The sequence below is a fragment of the Geotrypetes seraphini genome, chromosome 7 (assembly GCF_902459505.1).
Source record: "Geotrypetes seraphini chromosome 7, aGeoSer1.1, whole genome shotgun sequence".
Taxonomy (NCBI): Eukaryota; Metazoa; Chordata; class Amphibia; order Gymnophiona; family Dermophiidae; genus Geotrypetes; species Geotrypetes seraphini.
This window is the reverse complement of record NC_047090.1, coordinates 117,164,747-117,183,148: the sequence shown is the minus strand read 5'-3', so window position 1 is coordinate 117,183,148 and position 18,402 is coordinate 117,164,747. Positions and strand designations below refer to the sequence as shown.

Here is an 18,402-nt window from a genome sequence, read left to right as displayed (position 1 = left end):
ATCCGGGAGGGGTGTGTAAATGAGAGTTATAAACAAAATATATCTTACTTCAGGTGAAATGTGCCATTTTTTCTTTCAGATTGTCACCTAGATTCCTCCCCTAACCAGCTGACCCCACTAGCAGAGAATCTGTGCTTGGTGGATGCAGGCTACTTCATCAATGCCAGCTACCCACCTCTATTGAGGGCTGAGAGAAATGTGGACATCATCCTGTCCTTTGACTACACGATGAACACACCTGTGCAAGTAAGTATTCTCTACATCAGTGTCTCTCAACTGTGTGCCAAGGCACAGTGGTGTGCCTCAAAGAAATTCTGGGTGTGTCATGAGAGATTCCAAAATTTTACTTTATTTTTAAAAATTCCCTTCATAAGTGTACACTAGAATAGATGACATGCATGTCGCATACTCAAGAGTCTGTCAATGTTATGAGCTTCTGTGTGCATAAGGATACAACTGCACAGGCAAGCATCATTCTTTGATGTGATCTTGAAAACTAATGGCAAGTAATTTTAGTTTTATTTTTTATGCAGCAGTTATTCTAACTTGAGCAATAAAGCAATCAAAGCTTTGTTACCATTTAGATCTTCTTATCTTTGCAAACTTGGATTTTCAGCTCTGACAGATATTAATTCAAAAAAAGAGAATGATTGCAGATGGTGGATGATGAAATGCATGTTTGCTTGTCAACTATTGAGCTGCATTTTCAGTTAATTTGCACTCAAAAACAAGCACATCTATCACATTGATTAGCAATTCTATCTACTTTAGTTTCACCGTTGTTACAGTTACATAGCTTAAATAACTTTAAATAAATAACTCTCAAATGTAATTTTTTTGAGGGTTTTGCAACTTTATAATTTCAATTGTAATGTGCCATGGAAAATATTTGCTCCATCTAGTGCAGTGGTCTCAAACTCGCGGCCCACCAGGTACTATTTTTGAGGCCCTCTGAATTATAAAGAATGATTCTTTATGGAAAACATGTGCCTTAAGAACATAAGAATTGCTGCTACGGCAGGGCAGGATTAACCAATAGGTCAAGTAGGCACGTGCTTAGGGCCCAAAATGGTCAGGGGGCCCGATGAAGGAGGGCACCAACTTTGTTTTTTCTAAACAGCGATGGGCCCCTCCAGCATCGATCGACAACGCAGGCCCCCCCGATCGGCAACACAGGCCCCACCCCGATCGGCAAAGCGGCCCCCCACCATTGACGGAAAGAAAGACAAGCAAGCAACACGGGTAAGAAAGGCAACAGGAACTGTAATTGTGCAAGCAGTGCTGCTTGCCCAAAGCTTCCCTCTGACGCAGCTTCCTGTTTCCGCCTGGGCACAGGGTGGAGTGGGGCGGGGCAGGTGGCCCAGTGTACTTAGGTGCCTAGGGGCCCTCGATGAATTAATCCTGCCCTGGCTGCTGGGTCAGACCAGTGGTCCATCGTGCCCAGCAGTCTGCTCACATGGCGGCCCTCTGGTCAAAGTGTCCAGCGGTCATGTCCGACGGTCGCATTCTGGAATGTTGCCCGCCTCACTGCTGTAACCTCACGCAAGCGCTTTCCTACATCTGTACGCGATTGTCCTCTCCATTCCACCTCACAATCATGTATAGACACAGGAAAGCGCTTGTGTGAGGTTACAGCAGTGAGGCAGACAACGTTTCAGAACATAAAGTAACCATTGGAGGCAGTGCAACTTGTGCGTGTGTCCGGTGCTGGAGGAACTGAAGGCGGTTGCGGGCACTTAAGGCACAAGCTATCCATAAAGAATCATTCTTTATAATGACGAGGGCCTCAAAATAGTTGGTCCAAAATCTTGTATCTTGCAGTTGATACTTTGATAGTTTTTCACTTTCTACATGTTGTACTGCTTTCTACTGTATATAGCTGAAATGGTCAGAAGCAATTAAGGAAAGATTTATAAACTATAGTTTATAAATCTTTCCTTAATTGCTTCTGATAATTTCATATTTCAGATAATCCACATTTTGGATTTGTAGGTACTTGGCGGGCCGCAGAAAAAACAGTTAATGTATTATTAAAGAAATTACAACTTTGCATGAGGTAAGTACCTACAAATCCAAAATGAGGTCCTGCAAAGGGTTTGAATTTGAGACCATTAATCTAGTGTGCCACAGAAAACATTTGCTCTGTTTAGTGTGCCAGCGTTAAAAAAAGTTTGAGAGACACTGCACTAAAGTGTCCGATCATCTAATGATCTGGTTTAGCGACCAATCGGATTTGCTGACCCTATGCACAAAACAGCTCACTGCATGGTTTTCCATGCAGTCGTACATTCTACGATTCTGGCATACAAATGAGGTCACTAATATTAAAACCAAGCATCCGGTCGATGCCCTAACCTCGCATGCCAGAATCGGATCGGTATGACTGACTCAGAAAACCTGAGAGGTCTAGAGATACAGGTACAGCCTTAGTACCCTGAGGTTGAGGGTTCAAATCCTTCGCTGCTCCTTGTGACCCTGGGCAAGTCACTAAATCCCCTCATTGCCCCAGGTACACTAGATAGAGTTTGAGCCCGCTGGGATAGATAAGGAAATATGATAAAGTACCTGAATGTAAACCACTTAGGATATAAGTGGCATATAAATAAATACCTAATAGTGTTACTGAAAGGTCTGCCTGTTTTTTTCTATGGGCACAGATGTGCCTATAAAAAAATGCCATGCTGCCCCCCCATGACCCCGGTACCCAAAAATCAGCAGAAGGGATGCCCACTCCTTCCTGCTGGCCACAAACCCTCCCCCCCCCACAAGGATGCCCCAATCCAACCCCTTCCCTCCCCTTCCCCAGTTCCCCAAAAATTGGCAGGAGGGATGCCTATTCTCTCCTGCCATTGTGACCCCTTCACACTGACAATGACACCCCCCCCCCGCAAGGACCCCTGAACTGAACCCTCCCCTCGCCTTCCTCACTCCCCTTCCTAAAAATAAAAAAAATCAGCAGGAGGGATGCACCCCGGCCCCCCCGTACCTCAAAATTAGATGACAGCAGGAGGGATGCCCAGTTCTTCCTGCTCACAGGCCCACCACTCCAAAATGACGGGCCTTTCCCTTCCTGAACAATTTATTGTTAACAACTACTATAGCTATCCACCTTTGAAGCACCTTGCCAAGCTTGTGTGACAGTTGATCAAATGCACTTGAATGGGTTCTAACATTTTTTCCTTGGTTAAATAGTCAATAGAGCAGACCTACCAATATTGTACAGAGCAAAGGATTCCCTTTCCGAAAATTGAACTGAGTGAAGAGGAACGGAAGAATCCAAAGGAGTGCTGTGTGTTTATGGATGAAAAGAGCTCAAATTCTCCCATAGTGCTTCACTTCCCACTAGTGAATGACACTTTTAAGACACACAAGGCACCTGGTAAGTACACTTTGTCCTTCTTGTTTCACTCATTACAACACCTCTTAAGAGTGGAGGAGTAGCTTAATGGTTAGTAGCCCGAGAACTAGGGGAATAGGGTCTAATTCCCACTGTAGCTCCTTATGACTCTGGACAAGTCACTTAACCCTCCATTGTCCCAGGTACAAAATAAGTACCTGCATATAATATGTAAACCACTTTGATTGTAACCACAAAAAGGCAGTACAGTGGTCTCTCGGAATCCAAACTTAATCCGTTCCAGAACCCCGTTCGAATTCCAAGACAATTTTTCCCATTGAAAATAATAGAAACTGGATTAATCCATTCCTTGGTCCCACAAACTCAGATTTTCAAATAAATTTAACAGTAAACACACTGGATCAGGAACTCCAACCGGCATAGGCAGCAAGATCGACAACGGCAACTGCAAGCGGTGCTCAGCCCAAAGCTTCCCTCTGACACAAACCGCCCAGATGGAAACAGGAAACTGTATCAGAGGGGAAGCTTTGGGCTGAGCACTGCTTGCAGTTCCTGTACGTTTGGATTGCAAAGCAGCGTTCGGATTTCAGGGCAAAATTTAATTAAAAAAATAGTTCGGATTCTAAGTTGTTCGAGTTCTGAGGTGTTTGGATTCTATGACCTTTCCATTTTTTTGCTGGGCTAGTTCACCGGCCCTATTAGTAAAGAAAACATTTTGGTTTCCCAGATGCGGGGTCTCCTTTTATGACTCCTCAAACTGAACTGTTACTCTTTCTTCCCTTTATACACTTAGCTAATTTCCCACTTCTCCTTTTGTCACAATGGGTCTTTTTATAATAACATAGTAAATGACAGCAGATAAAGACCCGAATGGTCCATCCAGTCTGCCAAACCATACACTCTCTATAAATTTCTTAGATATTTCTGGGCCAGAAACCCAGAGCTCTGCCCAGTACTGTGCTTAGGTTCTATCTACTGGAATCTCTGTCAAAGCTCACTCTAGAGTCTAGCCCATCTAAACCATCCCAGCCATCGAAACCCTCCTCAGCCCATCCTCAACTGAACGGCCATTTAAGGGACACAGACTGTGTAAGTCTGCCCAGTACTGGCCTTAGTTCTTCAATATATACCATTATTTTCTGATTAGAGATCCTCTGTGTTCGTCCCATGCTTTTTTTTTTTTTTTTTTTAAATTCTGTCATCATTTTCCTCTCCACCACCTCCCTCAGGAGTGCATTCCAGGCTTCAACCACCCTCTCTATAAAGAAGAATTTCCTAACATTACTCTTGAGTCTACCAACCTTCAATCTCATATCAGGCACGTTATAAAATATTTGAATTAGCATATCATGACACCAGGTTTCAGCAGGCATTAGTCCTCATGCCCAAAGCTGGGCACAGGAATTTGCTATAAGCGCTATTCTATTTGGGGCATTTACCCCAGATAAAGATAAGGAGGTTGATAGTCACACAATGGGAGGCAGCCGGCTACTTCCCCACAGTTGGCAGTAAATCCAGAAATTCAGTGCTGGTGCCTTATCCAGCCACCGGTATTGCTAGACGGGTCTTTCTGGCCATTAGACTTAGCTGGTCAGCCTTCGAATATTGGCACTGACCGGCAATGTCGCGTGACATAGCCAGTGACTGGAAGATTCAGTGGGAGATAGCCAGCTATCTCCTGATGAATATCAGAAGATAGCCTGCTTAGCTCTATTTAGCCTGCCGGGAGCTATTCCCAGCCAGATACACAGCGCTAAATGTCGGACCTAAGGTTCTTAAGAAATATTCTAAGGGTTGTCAGTTAACTTTTGATGGACAAAAATCATGTTTTTCCCTGAAAAATCTAGAGTGACCCAGCTTTGTCAGAAGAATTTCTTGTCCTTGAAAGCTTAGACAGTAGAGATGGGTAGAGAAGATCCATCAAGCCCAGTATCCTGTTTTCAACAGTGGCCAACCCAGGTCTCAAGTACTTAGCAACTTAAATATATTTTTAATTTGCAAACTGCTTAGATAATTGTTTTGTTTGCAGTCTATTAAATAAAACTGAACTGTGAGACTGGGTGTTCCTGCATTATTCAACCAGTACATAATGATTATTGCTTACTAACCAGATAATGCAGTGTGTGTTTATCACCTCCTAAATTGGAAGCAGTGATAATTCTTTGGAGGTACCATGTGCTAATGGCAACATTAGAACCCTATGTACAACTTGTTTGATTTTATGTTCTGTTCTCTATGGACAAGCAGGATAAGTCAGCCAACCTTGGTGACGTCATCCAATGTTCTGTTGTTATCCATCTTGTATAAAAGTGGGCTATACATTTTTAATAAACAAATATGTAAAAATAGATTTATTTTGGAGCAAAAGCTGAAAAGAAACTGCAATAATCAAGTATAAGAGATCACTTCCCAGGTGCAAAGGACCAATTGCTTAAACCTGTGTGATCTCCGATTCAAGAGTAACCAGGCAGATGTTTGTATATACTATAAGTGGACTGTAGGACACTCATACCAACCACACCCTGAAACAATGCACACTAGACTCATTCTGTATTCTTTCCCTAGGGGTAAAGCGTAACTCCAGTGAGATGACAGAAGGTGATGTGAACCTTAGTGGCTTTTGGTCGCCATATTATTTGATGAACTTTACGTACAGTGAAGCTGAATTTGATAAGCTGATAAAACTGACTGACTACAATCTCCAGAACAACAAGGACCTGATCCTGGATGCCTTCCGCAGAGTTATAGCACTGAAGAAGAGCAACAGACGTCAAGATCCTGAGCCCTAGACCCTGAATTCTCTGGATGAGATTTCTGCATTGCCCAAGACAAAGCTTGAAGGTTTTTTCCCCACATTTTGAGTCTTGTTAACTAGTCAGCACTACTATACATGAAAAATGAACATTTTATGAACTTTATATTTTATGTTTACAACCTATTTTAGACTTCTCACTTGAAAATGAACTTCAATCCTGATTCCCTAATAATCATTTCAGCTTCATGCCTTGAGGACTGCCAATCATCACAATTTCTCAATATAAGTTCTGAGTCTTCTAAATATTTGTCTGAATAAAACTGTATTTTAGTCTGTTTTACTAGACAGTTGATATCAGAGATCAGGCTACAGGTCTTGTTCTGTGGACCGTCCTAGATCTGAAGCTCGTCCCACCCAGAAATCTGGTGGTGTCCTTTTAATCTGGCTCAATGTACTGTATTTTTATTTTCTTTAATGATAATTTTGTATTGCTACAACTGTTATGATAGTCCTTATTCTATAAAAGGCACATAACTTCTAGACGCCGTTGAGTGCAATTGACAATCATCTGCTAGGCAACATTTACAGAATCTCACTTAGAAGCGCTTAAGCAGTTTTAGGCGCTGGTAGGCACCGAAACCTTAGGCATACTCCCATTCAGATTAGGGGTTTCTTGGCCTAAATGAGGGCAACTATATCAGATCACTCCCAAAATCCATCCCGAATCTGCTAACTATGCCTATTTGCAGGTAGGCGCCTTGGAGTAGATGCTTACCTTGACGTGGTAGATGCCTAGGAGTTAATTGTTTTTAATGGCACTTTCAGTTAACGGCACCATGCCAATTAAGAAAATTAACCCCCCCTCCCCCTTTTACAAAACCACTGTGGTAACTACCCCGAAGCCCATAAAGATTTAAAGGGCTTCGGTGCTTTTGCCTTTTACTAGCATGGCTTTGTAAAAGAGGGGGGAGGGGGAGGTAAGTTAGGCTCCTAGATTGGTGTCTAACTTCAGGCACCACTTATAGAATCTGGGCCTAGGTGCTTATGCCGCCAGCGATTATGACCAACCTCTGATCATGCTTTGCTCTCAGCAGTACAGTTATTTGACTTTGGGCTAGATTCACAAAGCAAACCGATCGTGTACTGGTCGTTTTGCGACCCAATTTTACTACGGCCCAATTCACTTACCTCTCTGCCGATCCAATTCTGATCCACGCATGCAAATGAGGGGAACAGCATGCAAAGTAGGCAGGGACGTGATTCACAAAACAAATTTTGCGAACCGACTGGGCTGGCCGATCAACTCAAGAAGTGACTGCTGGGGACCAGTCACAAATGTCCTTTCTGACTCTCCAGCTCCATTGGCGCCCTGCTCTCTGCTGCCCCGATCTTGCTGCCTTTACTCCTCTCACTGCCCTGCCCTCTGCCCTTCTCCTGCCTTTCAGCCCCGCAGCCCCGACTCTCCTCTTGCCGCCCTGCTCTCTGCCCCGAATACAAACTCCCCCCTTCTCTCTGCCGCCCCGACTCTCCTGCTCTCTGCCTCCTTCCCCACAGTGCGAGCCTGCGTGTTTATAGAGGGTTGCACTACGCAGTGCAGCCCAGCTATAACCCTGCAAGCTCGCACTGCAGCGAAGGCGGCAGAGAGCAGGAGAGTCAGGGCCAGTGAGTTTAAGGCTGCTGCCGCCGGGGATTGCCCTTCAAGAGAGTCGGGGCCTCAAAAAACAAAACAAAAAAAAACCAGAGCAGAAACGAACAAGAATGCATGCGCAGACCATCTACAAGGAAAGCAGATGGTCTGCGCATGCGTCTGGATCACACACTTGCAATCCGTGTCAGCAGATGGGGATTGCAAGTGTCCCCATTTGAATATTGCTAGTTTGTGAATTCATCGGACCTGTCTGGATCGGACACAGTTCGGTCATGATCGGGCAGGTTAGTGAATCTAGCCCTTTGTCTACACAATGACTGTTGAAGAGCACCTGTAGAAGTTTTTTTATTCCGTTGATGTAATTTACTCCAGTTTGGAATTCTCACACTTTTCTCAACTAAAGTTGGTGTGGGAGAGGTTCTGAGGCTTTTTCCTTCCTCCTGAGTTATTAATACATCTTTAAGCATTTGCACTGTCAGAGACCAGTATAATGATTTGTTACATGAGTAAGTTATATGTGACAACGGCGCTCTATTTAACTCTGTTGTCAAAGGAGTGTGTTATTTTGACATAAGGGATTTTGATTATTCTTATGAACTTTGGTGTGTTTGTCTAGGAAGAGCACCTGTAGATTATGAAGCACAAAGTATTATAGAAATCAAGTAAATCTTTTAACAGCAGCATAGAATGTTATGAGTTAGCAAGGGGATTCTGCAAAATAGGGGTGTGTTTTAGTGTGTGCACATTCCATTCGTTTGGGCAAATATAAACTTAAAGAATTTCTACATGTGCATTTTAAAGCATTTTTTAACCACACACACCTAAAAAAAAACCCAACTAGGTGAACCAAGCATGAAAAAAATACCTGAAAACAGAAAAATGTCTACACCCCTACTGCACAAATGTGTACACCCCTACTGTACAAAATAAAATAATCAGATAAATTACCAGTTTCCTGTGAGATGGTTCAAATATAGGCCCTCTTTTACTAAGCCATGATAGAGGTTTCTACTGTGGCCCAGGGCGCTAAATGCTCTGACACTGCTCCAATGCTTATAGAATTCTATGAGCATCGGAGCATTTAGCGCTCTGGGCTAATGTAGAAACCTCAACCATGGCTTAGTGAAAAAGGGAGGGGGGATAGTTTTTTTGCTGTATAGTTAATGTGACATTTGAATGCACATTTTTAGTGCTTACCTTTGAACTTGTTCTGTATGGTTTTAGTTTATTTTACCATTGAGGTGTATGTTTATATGGAATGGTCCTGATACTATAAACAGTACCTAGTGACTAGGCGCCACTCGACGCAGTCGTCAATCAATCACTAGGCACCATTTGTAGAATAATGCCTAGTGGCGTCTAACTCAACTTAGATGCTGGTAGGCATCACAATGTTAGACGCTGGTATATTAGGCCAGGGTTTGCTTGGCTTAATTTACCGATGCCTAAGGCAATCTATGCTCAAACTCTGCTCCTAACCATGCCTACTTTTCAGGTACATAACTCAGTGTAGATGCCTACACAGCACCTACCTGAAGATTTTTTTTTAATTGGCTATTGAACCAATTAAAAAATTAACCCCCCACCTTTAAAAGAGGATTTTAGCGCCGGCTGGCGTGCGGAATGCTTGGTGCTACTCTGACGCTCATAGGAACTCTATGACTGTCAGAGCAGCGCAAAACATTCAGGGTATCCACCGGCGCTAAAAACCTCTTGCCCAGTTTTGTTAAAGGGTGGGGGTGGAATAAGTTAGGCTTCTAGATTGGCTCGGTGCACTGATTTAGGCACCTAATGGTAGGCACTTTTTATCGAATCAGAGCCAATATGTTTGTTATTGTGAGATTATGTATATTTAAGTTGTAACCCGCCTAGAATGGTCGGATAGTACTGGATAATTTTTTTTTTTTTTTAAATAAATAAATAAAAATAAGGAAGAATGTGGGTTGAATATCTTCTAAATTGTACAGACTAGAAACCATTTATGAACTGCTAGTATGATTGAATCAGAAAATGGCTTTTATTCATAACTTATTGGAAACAAAACAAAATGGGATATAGAAACATAGAATATGACGGCAGAAGAGGGCTGGCGGCCCAACAAGTCTGCCCACTCAAGAACCCTCCCTCCCATCTTTTATGCATAACTCTGTAGCACCCCCACCTGTTTGTCCCATCGACTTTTGAAGTTGAGTACGCTTTTGAAGCTTCAACCACCTGGCGTGGAAGTTTATTCCATCGATCAATCACCCGTTCGGTGAAGAAGTATTTCCTGGTGTCACCATGAAATCTTCCCCCCTTAAGTTTTAGCGGATGCCCTCTTGTTGTTGTGGGACCCGTAAGAAAAAATAATCTTCCTCCACTTCAATGAGACCCATGATGTATTTGAATGTTTCTATCATGTCCCCTCTTTCTCTGCGCTCCTCGAGAGAATATAGGCGCAATCTGGTCAGACGTTCTTTATATGTGATGTCTTTAAGTCCTGAGATCATCCTAGTGGCCATTCTCTGGATCGACTCCATTCTTTTCACATCTTTTTGCTAATGTGGCCTCCAAAACTGGCCAAAGACTAAGATTCTCATAAATTTTAATCCATGGTAGAAAGTACACAATACGTGACGATACGTGGATTGCATCAAGCTCTAGACACGCCATGGTTTGGCTGCATCACCTTCATCAGGAGAAAGAGTGATACCTTGCAAACATAAAAACACATGAAATGTGGAGGGCCATTTTCGAAAAGGACATGTGTGTCCGATTTGGACGTTTCTCTCTAAACATCCAGTCATAAGCACAGAAATGTCCTTTTATGAAAGCTGAACTACTAGATGTCCAAAAACTATTTTTTTTTTAAATCATCTACTTGGATGTCTAGGCCAACACAACGTCCAACCCTTAGAACACCTAACTTTACACCCCATTTTTGATCAAAGAAAAGTCCAAGTTGAAAAAGTCCAAATCCAGACCATCTGGACGTGGGAGTGGCCATCATTATGATGGATAGGCCACACAGACATGTCGACTGAGCAGTAGAACACCTTAGAGAGCACTGCTGTGAACTTCACATAAAGGGTGATAATTTACGGTGAGCCCCCCATAACTGCCCTAAAATCTATTAGACCCACCTGTCTACCACCCCAATAACCCTTATGGCTAAGGAGGTCATTAGTATGTAATGGACAGCCCACCTTTTAGCATGCAACCTTTTCCAGCAGGTTGGAGTTGTCAGAAACATGAAGGTAGGAGCATTTTACCTGTGACTGAGTTCAAAGAAGCATGGGATGAACACAGAGGATCTAGAATCAGAAAATAATATTAAAAATTGAACTAAGGCCAGTATTGGGCAGACTTGCATGGTCTGTGTCTGTATATGGCCGTTTGGAGGATGGGCTAGGGAAGGCTTCAATGGGCTGGGAGTAGGTTTTAACGGAGATTTCAGCAATTGGAACTCAAGCACAGTACCGGGTAAAGCTTTGGATTTTTGCCCAGAAATAGCTAAGAAGAAAAAATTTAAAAATTTAAATTGAATCAGGTTGGGCAGACTGGATGGACCATTCGGGTCTTTATCTGCCGTCATCTCCTATGTTACTATGTATGTTACTATGAATTTTAAACATTTGTTTGAATTTTAAAGTCAGTGGCCATGTGTGTATTTTGTGTACATGTGTGTCCCATGCCTAACACCTATGCTTAAAATTACCGTGGAAAACACACATACACACACACACAAAGACTCCCGAATTCACTGTAGCTACAAGTTTTTGCTGTTGCTGCTTGTTCTGAGCTCCAGCAATCACAGCTCTGCACTCTACTGGGCCTGTGCACAAGAGCTGTTCCTACTGCTTAGCTCTTGAGTGCAGGTGCTGGGTGTGTTCCTTCTCCTTTTATCACAGACCCTCAACAGCGTGCATATAATTTGCACTGAGCATCATCTGGTTTTTGCCGCAGTGTTCTGTGCAATGGCTCCTCAGAGCACAAACACTGCTGCCAGTCCTTGCAGCTTCCTCTTCCCAACACACTTTGTCTTTCTCAGGGAGACTCAATGTAGTAGGTAGGGGGCCAAAATGTAAGATTTTAAAGTGGGGGGTAGGAATAAATAGAACAGTCTCCAGGATAAACCTAGCATTGCCACCGGCACTGAAGCAGACCACACTAGAATCTTTTCTATTACATTTTCTGTTTATATATACCATTACATATGGATAAGTATGCTTTACAGTACAGAATTAAATGTCAGCCATAACAAAATAAACATTTTCTATGAAATGTGAAACAGAAAATGAAAGTGAAATATTGGTCCAGATTTTTAACTTTTAAGCCCCCCAGCCTAGGCCAGAGAACCTTAGTGATGGGATTCAAAACAAGAAACTCCATATAACAGCAAATGACAGCAGGCACAACAAAATCTCAGTCCAGTAGTGATTTCTCCACACAAATTCCTATGGGCCTCTTTTACAAAGCTGCAATGGCGATTCTCCCGTTGCAAATGCACCAAAGCCCGCAGGAATTGAATGGGCTTCGGTGTATTTGCCACAGGAAAATCGTTCAGTTGCTTTATAAGAGGGACCCTATATGAAATCCAAAATTCAGATCTACTTCGTCTGTCATAGAAGCCAGCTGTAAGCACCAATGCTGTGCACCTCTAATATTTTGCAAGTTCCATTATGTCCAGACTCAGAAAGGTAATTCAGATTGAGTTTGGCACCCCCAATCATTCAAAACATTGACACCTATGTTTCCTGTATTCCTCACCTAAACATGTTAATACTATTACTATAAGGCCATACAGACTACTCCATCTCCAGTCCAAGTGTTTTCTGATAGATCCACTTGTTTTACATTGTAGCTGCCACTTTGCAGCTTACCCGTACTTCATTTCTATCCTCTTGCCACTAGTTAATCTGCGCCTACCTCTAGTACCCAACATCAGCGCCATCTTAATCCATAGACCAGATGAAGCTCTGGCCTTTGGTACCAGTGCTAAAGGGCACCAAATGCCCAGAGCAGCATGTTTCCTCAAAATCTATTGTCTATCCCCTCATAAGCATATAAGCACATAAGCATTGCCTCTGCCGAGTCAGATCATAGGTCCATCATGCCCAGCAGTCTGCTCCCGCGGCGCCCCCCCAGGTCAATGACCTGTAGTGATCTATTACTCTAAAGCATTTTGTATGTATAGCAATCCTCTAATTGTACCCCTGGATCCCCTTTTCCTCCAGGAACTCGTCCAGACCCTTTTTGAAATCCAAAGTCGTACTCTGCTCTACCACCTCCTCTGGAAGCGCATTCCAGGTGTCCACCACCCTCTGAGTGAAGAAGAACTTCCTAGCATTTGTCAATTTTTTAGAGTGCCCTCTAGTTTTTGTTACCCCCACCAGTCTGAAGAATCTGTCCCTCTCTACCTTCGCTATACCCTTCATGATCTTATAAGTTTCTATCATATCCCCTCTAAGTCTCCGCTTTTCCAGGGAAAAGAGCCCCAGCTTCTCCAGCCTCTCAGCATATGAGAGGTTTTCCATGCCCTTTATCATTTTTGTTGCTCTTCTCTGGATCCTCTCGAGTATCGCCATATCTTTCTTAAGGTACGGCGACCAGTACTGAACGCAGTACTCCAGATGTGGTCACATCATCGTCATAAACAGCGGGAGGAAAACTTCCTTGGTTCTGGTAGTGATACCTTTTTTGATAATGCCAACATTCTGTTCGCCTTTTTTGAGGCCGCTGCGCATTGTGCCGCCGGTTTCATTCTTTTATCCACCAAAACCCCCAAGTCCTTTTCTAGGTTGCCTTCCCTCAATATTTTCTCCCCCATCGTGTAACTGTACATCGGGTTCCCTTTCCTTAAGTGCATAACTTTGCATTTCTCTACATTGAAGCTCATCTGCCATTTATTTGCCCACTCACTCAGTTTGTTCAGGTCCCTTTGAAGTTCTTTACATTCCTCTACAGATCTAACCTTGCCAGAGAGTTTTGTGTCATCTGCAAATTTTATAACTTCGCACGTTGTCCCTGTTTCCAAGTCATTAATAAATATATTGAATAGCAGTGGTCCCAGCACTGACCCTTGTGGGACGCCACTCATGACCCCTTTCCAGTCAGAATAGTGTCCCTTTATTCCTACCCTCTGTTTCCTGTTCGCCAGCAAGTTTCTGATCCATCGGTGTATGTCCCCTTCCACCCTGTGGTTCCACAGTTTCCTTAGTAGGCGCTCGTGAGGTACCTTGTCGAAGGCTTTCTGGAAGTCCAGGTATACTATGTCAATGGGTTCACCTTTGTCCAAATGTTCGCTTATCCCTTCGAAGAAGTGCAGCAGGTTCGTTTGGCAAGATCTTCCAGTACAGAAACCTTGCTGGTTTGTTCTCATCAGCTTATTTTTTTTTATATGCTCATTGATACTATCCTTGATTAATGATTCGTCTATCTTCCCCGGAACTGAGGTTAAGCTGACCAGTCTATAATTCCCCGGGTCGCCTCTGGATCCCTTTTTGAAGATAGGTGTAACATTCGCTATCCTCCAGTCTTCCGGTATTACCCCTGTTTTCAAGGATAGGTTGCAAATCTGCTTCAGTAATTCCGCTATTTCGTCTCTAAGTTCTTTTAGTATTCTTGGGTGTATTCCATCCGGGCCTGGAGATTTGTCAGTTTTTAGCCTATCTAGCTGCTTGAGTACGTCTTTGTGGCTTACCTCCATGCACGATAATTTTTCCTCTTGTTCCCCCTTGAAGAATTTTTCCGGTTCCGGAACATTGGATGTGTCCTCTTTCGTGAAGACCGATGAGAAGAACGTGTTTAATCTGTCCGCTACTTCCTTTTCCTCCTTTACTACTCCTTTCCTGTCACCCTCATCCAGGGGTTCCACCTCCTCCCTCGCCGGCTGCTTTCCTTTCACATATCGAAAGGAGGGTTTAAAGTTCCGTGCCTCCTTTGCAAATCTCTCTTCGCTGTTCTGACCACGCGGTGGCATTCTTTTTGGTGCTTCCTGTGCTCTTTCCAATTTTCCTCGGTTTTATCCTTCTTCCACGTCCTGAAGGATTTTTTCTTATCCCCTACCACCTTCTTTACTTCTTTGGTTAACCATGCTGGGTCTTTTGCTTGATTCTTTCTGCACCCTTTTCTAAATCTGGGTATATACCGGTTTTGCGCCTCGTTCACCGTGTCCTTGAATAAGGTCCAGGCTTAGTCCACCGTCTGTGCCTTTCTGGAGCTGTTCTTGAGTTTTCTCTTTACCATTTGTCTCATGGCATCATAGTTCCCTTTCCTGAAGTTAAACGTTGTTACAATGGTTCTCCTCCCCTTTGGCATACTTAGTTCCACTTTGAATTGGATCGTGTTGTGGTCACTGTACATTAACACTATGCGAACCAGTATTTTTTTCTGTTATGGTGCCTACAATCTGGAATTCGGCCCCTAACCACTTAAGAGAAATTACATCCCTTGATAAATTTTAAATCAGTTTAAAGGCGTTTCTTTTTAAAGGTGCTTACTACGTATGATCGTCCTTCTAAGGACGGGATATGGAAGTTTTTACACTTTCATTAGCCTTCCTTTTTTTCAAATGATTTTCCTGCTACTCCTTTCCCCGTTAATTTCTATCCAAATATTGTAGTTCTGCCCAGTTACCTTTCGTACCAGTAAGTCATTGTCTATGTGTATGACTGTGTTGTATTGAAATCTGTTTTTTATACAGTTTCTTTTTTATTCTATGTAAAACCGTTTTGATATAGGTGGTATATCAAATGTTTTATAAACCTAAAACCTGATGTCACCAGCCCATAAATTAAACTATGAGACGTAGCTTGGAAACTCCCTTCCTCCTCTGACTCTACTGCCCAGTGCCGACAGGATGTAGCTTCATTGGCCAGCCGCCACGAAAGGGGCGGGTCAGCATCAGTTTCCCTCCTCCTCTAAGCTGCTGCTTGAGACTGATGCTGGCCTTCCCTCCTCGCGGCAACTGACCTATGAATGTCGGCACTGGGCAGTAGCGTCAAAGGAGGGAGGCGGGAATGGGCTTGGGAGGTGGGGCACAAAAATAGAAGTGGGCGCGGGCTAAGCTATAGGGGTCCGGGGCACCATAACCTCTTCAGCCGGCCCAGCACATCATTTTACGCTCTTCAACTATACTGTATAGGGTGCTTTATCTATGTCCTACAAACCCTAATCCAAAAATGTAAATAAAATTAAATTAAAAAGACGTTTTTCACGTAGAGAAAGACACGGGGGCAAGTTTTTTCCCCCCGTTCTCGGCAGTTCTTTTCCTCTCCAACCCACCCACCTCATTCGTTTCCTCTTTTCACAGTGCTACGTGTATGATGACGAGTTCACAGAGCGGCGGGGCGGTAACGTAGGCGTGGCCGGCTGGGAGTAGGTGTCGGGCGGCGGTACTGTGTGTGAGTATGCGCGCGCGCGTGTCAGGGAGCGGCGGGTGACGGTCGGCGTTTGCTGGTTTCTGGCTAGTGGCTGCTCGGGCGGCGGTGGAAACATGTTCAGCTGGCTGGGGAAAGAGAGCTCGGGCAGGCCGAAGGACGGCACCGACGTGGTGCAGACGGTGACGGGCGGGCTGAAGACGCTGTACCTGCGCAAGTTGCTGCCGCTCGAGGAGTTCTACCGCTTCCACGAGTTCCATTCGCCGGCGCTGGAGGAGGCCGACTTCGAGAACAAGCCCATGGTGCTGCTGGTGGGGCAGTACAGCACGGGGAAAACCACCTTCATCAGGTAACGGGGGAGGGAGGGGGCGCAAAGTAATGTGGTTACCTAGTTAGTTCACATGAAAGTCTATGAATAAAGTTTAATAATGGTTAGAACTAGCCTTGGATAGTTTTCTCATTCAAGTTTTTATTTATTTACTATCCCGCCCATTGGAGATCCTGCTTTGTATTCCAGCACTAATACTCCTGATTCCCCTCTCATGCCCTGGTATTTTGGTGGGTGTCTGACAGACGCTTGTTGTGCCTAGCTGGGTACATGGAAATTCTAACAAACCTGTTACCATCTGACTTGGCCGTTTGCTGTTATACTCGCTTTCAGCAGAAATAAAATACCGACGACTTAAAGTAGGATAGTCAGTCGGGTTTGAGTGTAGTTTAATAAAGTAACTAAAAAAAAAAAAAAAAAGGTACTTAACCACTGTTGCTGTCGTTAGTCAAGCGTTAATAAGTGCTATTCTTGGATGTTACATTAACAGGAAATGATCAGATTTTCAGCGCACTCCTTACCGCAGCTCTGGCAATCCCCTCCGCCCAGCTCAGTCACTTTCTCTTTTTTCGTTCTTGTTTCGAATCTGCTCATGTATTACACCTTTCCGTCTTCCCCACCCACCTACGTCTCTGTCTCCGCTGGACTGCACCCCCCCCCACCCTTTTTCTATGCTATCCTTCTCCCTTTGCTAGGTCTGTCTTCATGTTGTTCACACCATCTGGGGCCTCTACTCTATTGCAGATTTTGGTATCATCTGCAAAGAGGCAAATCTTACCTGACAGCCCTTCAGCAATATCCCATATAAAAATGTTAAAAAGAACAGGTCCAAGAACCAGGGCTGTGGAGTCGGAGTTGGAGGAAATTTTGGGTACCTGGAGTCGGAGTCAGAAGTACAAAAAACTGAGGAGTCGGAACATTTATCTACCGACTCCATTTTTGAACTTGGCATACCAATCACGAGTGATTCTTTCAGCTATAGCACCCATTATATACACAGCACAAATGTTGCGAGCAGCTTCTGCGGCCTTAGAACCTTGATTAAAAGCAAAAAGAAGGTGGTGTTGAAAATGCTCATTTCTCTCAACTTGACATTCCATTTTAACGATCTGAAAATTAACCAGTGCTATGGAGTCGGAGTTGAGGAGTCGGAGTCGGAGGAAATTTCGGGTACCTGGAGTCGGAGTCTGAAGTACAAAAAACTGAGGAGTCGGAGTCGGAACATTTATCTACCGACTCCACAGCCCTGCCAAGAACAGAATCTTGAGGCACACCACTGGCAACATCCCTTTCCTCAGAGTGATCTCCATTGACCACTATCCTCTGTTGTCTTCCACTTAACCAGTTCCTGACCCAGTCTGTCACTTTGGGGGCCTATTCCAAGAGCACTCAGTTTATTTATTAGACATCTGTTTGGAACACTATCAAAGGCTTTGCTAAAATCTAAATACAACACATCTAGTGCACTCCCTCTACCCAATTCTCTGGTCACCCAGTCAGTTTACTTGAGTCTCCTTTGAGGAACCATATCAAAGACTTTGAACTCAAAGTAAATTACTGTATTTGCTGGTGTATAAGGCACAGTGGCGTATAAGACATCCACTCCTTTTTAATACATATTTTAAGAAAAAAAAAATAATTTTCTACATTTTTTCATTAATTTCCATAATGATTTACTGTACTAATTTTATAGTTATTTATGTCTACAAAAAATGTACCCAGTGAACACTGTAGTTAGGTACCTTTTAATCTTCATCCTCAAAACCCAGAAACAACGTGACACGCGTATACAGTGCATACTTGTGAGACCTCACAGTGTCCAAGAGAGAGCATAAGCAATGTGATGCCCGGGTACAGTGCGTGCTTGTGAGACCTCAAGGCGTCTGAAAGAGAGCAGAAACAACGTGATGGTATATTAATATAAAAACAAAAGAAAGGCAAAGCCAATGTCAC

At 43.6% G+C, this 18,402-nt stretch overlaps 2 protein-coding genes across 2 annotated transcripts in view; both read left to right on the top strand.

The window, feature by feature from the left end:
• Nucleotides 1–6,335, top strand: part of LOC117363950 (cytosolic phospholipase A2 delta-like) — a 79,702-nt gene extending 73,367 nt beyond the window's left edge. Inside the window, exons 18-20 of the mRNA XM_033952568.1 lie at nucleotides 80–246; nucleotides 3,193–3,379; nucleotides 5,924–6,335. Coding sequence (XP_033808459.1) covers nucleotides 80–246; nucleotides 3,193–3,379; nucleotides 5,924–6,147 — 578 coding nt within the window. The 3' untranslated portion in view covers nucleotides 6,148–6,335. The remainder of the gene's footprint in view (nucleotides 1–79; nucleotides 247–3,192; nucleotides 3,380–5,923) is intronic.
• Nucleotides 6,336–15,809: 9,474 nt separating this feature from the next.
• EHD4 (EH domain containing 4) overlaps nucleotides 15,810–18,402 on the top strand; it is a 68,467-nt gene continuing 65,874 nt past the window's right edge. The window contains exon 1 of the mRNA XM_033952988.1: nucleotides 15,810–16,470. Within this exon, the coding sequence (XP_033808879.1) occupies nucleotides 16,238–16,470 (233 nt within the window). The 5' untranslated portion in view covers nucleotides 15,810–16,237. The remainder of the gene's footprint in view (nucleotides 16,471–18,402) is intronic.